At 47.0% G+C, this 4,215-nt stretch overlaps 1 protein-coding gene across 1 annotated transcript; it reads right to left on the bottom strand.

Annotated features, from left to right (window-relative positions):
• Positions 1–254: 254 nt before the first annotated feature.
• Positions 255–3,699, bottom strand: LOC123142238 (ankyrin repeat-containing protein At5g02620-like). The gene is made up of 3 exons (XM_044561228.1): positions 2,304–3,699; positions 1,165–1,703; positions 255–1,054 (listed from the first exon to the last, which is right to left on the bottom strand). Exons 1-3 carry the CDS (start codon positions 3,055–3,057, stop codon positions 308–310), a joined length of 2,040 nt encoding a protein of 679 aa, XP_044417163.1. The 5' UTR covers positions 3,058–3,699; the 3' UTR covers positions 255–307.
• Positions 3,700–4,215: the final 516 nt, after the last annotated feature.

Genomic DNA, 4,215 nt, shown 5'->3' with positions numbered 1-4,215 from the left:
AACCGGGACTAAAAGGCATCGCACCCTTTAGTCCCGGTTCGTGGCACCAACCGGGACTAAAGGGCCCAGGTGAACCGGGACTAATGTCTTAGCCGCACGAATCGGGAAAAATGCTCACATTAGTCCCGGTTCGTGACTGAACCGGGACTAATGTGAAAACTGCCCTGTGACCAAAGCCCTGTTTTCTACTAGTGGTAGTATATCTGATCGAAATCTCCATCTGATAATACGGAAAAAATCACAGTTGGAAAATATGGCACTGATACAGATAATATGTCCTCTTTCACTGCCTATATTCGGCCCCTCTTCAATTTAATGGTGTTGGCAGGTGTACCGATGGTTCCACTTTTCGACTATGGTAGTTTATTGTGGCCAGAGAAAATACTACTATTATGGGCCACAACTGAATTAGGACATTGGCCACGATAAATAATGCTGACACTCCAAATGTCCACAATTTCCCTTTTCTGCTGCAGAGGGGTGCTACCATGGCAATATTATTGCTTGCCAATTCCCAATTTTGATAGACCAATATGAGAGAACTCAAGATACATAACCCCATGGCAGTCTTATGAGCAAGTGGGGCTAGTATGGTATAGGTAGCAAGTGCAAATGCAGCTACCAAGCTTGTAACTGAAACCGACATGAGATAGTACGCAATGCGTAAGTGCTCTATCCGGCTCCGAGGATGTCGTACGGGTGATCCAGAAGACATGAGCGAAATTGTTGCCATAGTGGAGCAAGTGAACGCAAGTCCGTTGGCCAGAGTGAATGCGTCAAAACCATACCTTCCAGCGAGTGTTGGTGTGCCTCCATTAGTGTGATCATCAGCTCTGTAACCTCCAGGCATGGCGAAAGCTGCACCAAATGTCACGGTTGCGATAAGGACCGACCCAATACATAGACTTTGTGTCGCGTCCTTCACTTTCTCCATTTCATCTATTTCACCCTGCTTTTTTTGGACAATATTGTTTTTCTCAAGGTAATCCTGGTGACGGATACCCTTTTTGGCACCAGCATATTGAAGTAAGGAGAGTATTCTTGCTTCACTGTGCTGCAAAATCAACATAAGTATAAGCTAGACCGCACAAATCTCAGTTGTTTATGCTCACCTATAAGCTTCTGCTTAAAAGTAAAATGACAGTGTACATTACCAGTGATTACCATGTAAGCATGCAGCCCTTTAGGAATATTTTGATACGCTATATCTAGTGGAGTCTCCCCTTTCTTATTTGTCAAATTCAATTGTACTTGTCTATTCCTGAACAAACAACAAAATATTTTAACACTGCCAGCCTGGGCAGCTAGGTGTACTGCAGTGTTCCCATTCTTGTCTTGCATATTAAAAATCCATGATAATGTTCCGTTCTTGCAAGCATAACTAACTGTCGATATTTTCTTTTTATCAACTGCAACATGAAGAAATGTCATTTTCCTAGCATCACGTAAACCAGCACAATTGGGCGTATTTTCAATAAATTCACTGACTACACTTGTTGCACCGACGGATGCAGCCATGTGTATGGGGAATGATCCATTGTGGTCTGGCTGATACAATGCCTCTGCATTGGCTTTCAGTACTTGTGAAAGTATATTCTGATTCCCTAGAACAGCTGTGGCGGCAAAGTGAAGCGGTGTATGTCCGTTGTTATCCCGTTGCGATGCAAGGACGTTGTTCGTCCATTCCAACATCTTTTTAGGATCTGCGAGCGGTTAAACCAATCAATATAAATAGAGAACAAAAGGGCAGAAAAGATATGAAAGTAATGCTAAACTAGATGTTAGGTTTTCCCAAATATTGAAGCCGCAGTCTTGCGACAGATCATCTCCAGCAGCAACACAACTCATCATGTATGCACAACTCCGAGCATGAACGGAAACACTAGACACAATTTCATTTATCCGCACTGAATTTGCTCGACGAGAACGCACGCAAGGGAGCACATATCGTGCGTCTTTTCTTTTTTATCTTTATTTCTCTTCTTGTTTTCTGGTGGTGTACAAGCTATGCGTATTCACATATATAGCCTATTCAGTGACTGCCTAGAGTCTGAATCGTTTACTTACTCGACACAGATTCTGATATGAAACTCCAAAACTAACATACCGATAAAAACTCTGTTTGGATTATTCCAGCACACAAATCTATATGTTTTTTAGAACTTAGAACTCGTCGCATAACCTTGCTTCAAACAATACACTAATGGTCCTGAATCCAAAATGTAATGAAGCAAATGCATTTTAAACTGGACATATTATTTCAAAAATGTACAAGAAAAATGGCAGGTGAAAAACACATTTACCTTCGCCTCGGAGAACAGCAGCATGCAGTACATTTTGTCCATTTGGTCCGGAGTATGAGAGCACCCCGCCACTCAACTCATAGAGTGTTTCCGCGATGAAACTCTTCCCCTCCAAGATGGCCAGGTACAATGGCGACGTGCCATCTTTCGGGAAACTGGCCAACTGCGGGTCCTTCTTCATGAGCAACTCGACCATATCATCGTGCCCAACAGGGAGAGACTTGATAGCCTCATGCAAGGCTGTGCATTTGATCTTGTTTTCTGTTCTCAGCAGCGCCTTCACTCTGTTGGGACTGGCATCCTCGCTGCCTCTAGCAAGATCAATGAGAAGAGACACCATGGCGAAGTTCCCCTCCCGTGCCGCACAATGCAGGGGTGTATCTCCGTCATTGTTCTGCGCACAGAGGAGGTTCTGTGCCTTCCTGTGGACGAGGCCGGCTTTCTTCAAGAAGTCTTGAGAGTCACCATTGGTGGCGACTACATGGAGAACAGTGTCGCCTCCGACGGTGACCCCGTCCAGGACCGACTCTCTGAGAAATGCTTCCTCGTCGTCACCGGAAGGTCGCCGTGTCGCCGACCCTCCGACGACGGAAGATGCTTGGTGGTCTTGTCCGTCGAGGAATGATTCTAGATCCTGGAAAGTGCCTGAGCAGACCAGCGCTAGCAGCCGGGCATCCGTCTCGCGTGGAGAGTTGGTTTGGACCGCAACGGGCGAGCTGGGACTGGGAGATTCCTCCCTGGTGCCCGACGCCATTGATCACCGGCTCTGTCGAGTTGCGAATGAGAGAGGATCAATTTGGGGCAACGTACTGGCAGGTAGTGGAAACTGGAGTGGAGCAGAGTGCGGCCAAGGCCGAGGAGGTGTGCCTGTGAGATGTACTTTGGTTGGGACAAGAAAGATAGAACGCACGGGGGCCAAGAGAATCTCCGGCGGACACGCTATCGCCTTTCCTTCCGGCCACCGAGTGAGCATCTCTGGCGGACACGCTATCCCTTTCCCTCTCACCACCCTGAGAGCATCTCCCGCGGACACGCTGGCTGGCAGCAGAGCGTCTGCTTTGCTAGGAAAGGACCAGCTCGGAGCCTCGGACACGAAGCAGAGCATCTGCTTTGCTTTGAATGCAGGGCCTCCGTCGATCCCAGCCCATCCTCGGGCGTTGGCGGCATCATGCACGTTCGGGGTGCCTCTGTCACTCCGGCAGGCCATCAGACAGAGCGCCGACCGAGAAAAAGGGCGGCACCGGCCAGATCACCGCGAAGGCGGCCCACGCCGTCCCCCGTCAAGCTCGATCTCCCGCCACCCTTCAACGGCCAGAGTTGGGGTGGGGATTCGAGTAGATGACAGAGAGGCACGGTCGCGCCGGCGAGGTACACGCACGGACGATGGGACGAGAGATCCATGATTGTATTATGCAGGTTGTTGGAGATGAGATTCCGGGTTTTGTGTAATTCCTGCAGCTAGTGCAGATGAGACCTTTGGTTTGTGAACCTTTTATTTCCCTTATGCGAATAAATGCTTTACCCCTAAAAAAAAGCTTTTTGAAACTTTATTTAACCACCAACACTAGCACCGTGACAAACAAACACGTTCAGCTTGATCCATCTCTTCCTTAACATGGTAACTCTAACGCGATTCATCAAAATAAACCTCATCAAAAAAATGTCCGCCGACTTTAGGGACGCATACCATTCAACCGTAAGCACCAAATTATCCTGCCCAATTGAAAAGCTTCAAACAAAAACATGGACGGAATTAATGCTAAACGGACGAAATTTGTTAGATTTTCAAATATTTGTAACCAAATGGACAAAAAATAACAAATCTAAACTAATTTTAACGTGAACAAAACTAAGTGAGGTACTCGATGGTTTAGTATATTTGGGAGGGGAGGCATTGGCCCTCACTAAGCTC

The sequence above is a fragment of the Triticum aestivum genome, chromosome 6D (genome assembly GCF_018294505.1).
Source record: "Triticum aestivum cultivar Chinese Spring chromosome 6D, IWGSC CS RefSeq v2.1, whole genome shotgun sequence".
In the NCBI taxonomy this organism is placed as follows: Eukaryota; Viridiplantae; Streptophyta; class Magnoliopsida; order Poales; family Poaceae; genus Triticum; species Triticum aestivum.
Note: the sequence above shows the minus strand (reverse complement) of the source record. Positions and strands in the feature narration are given on the sequence as shown.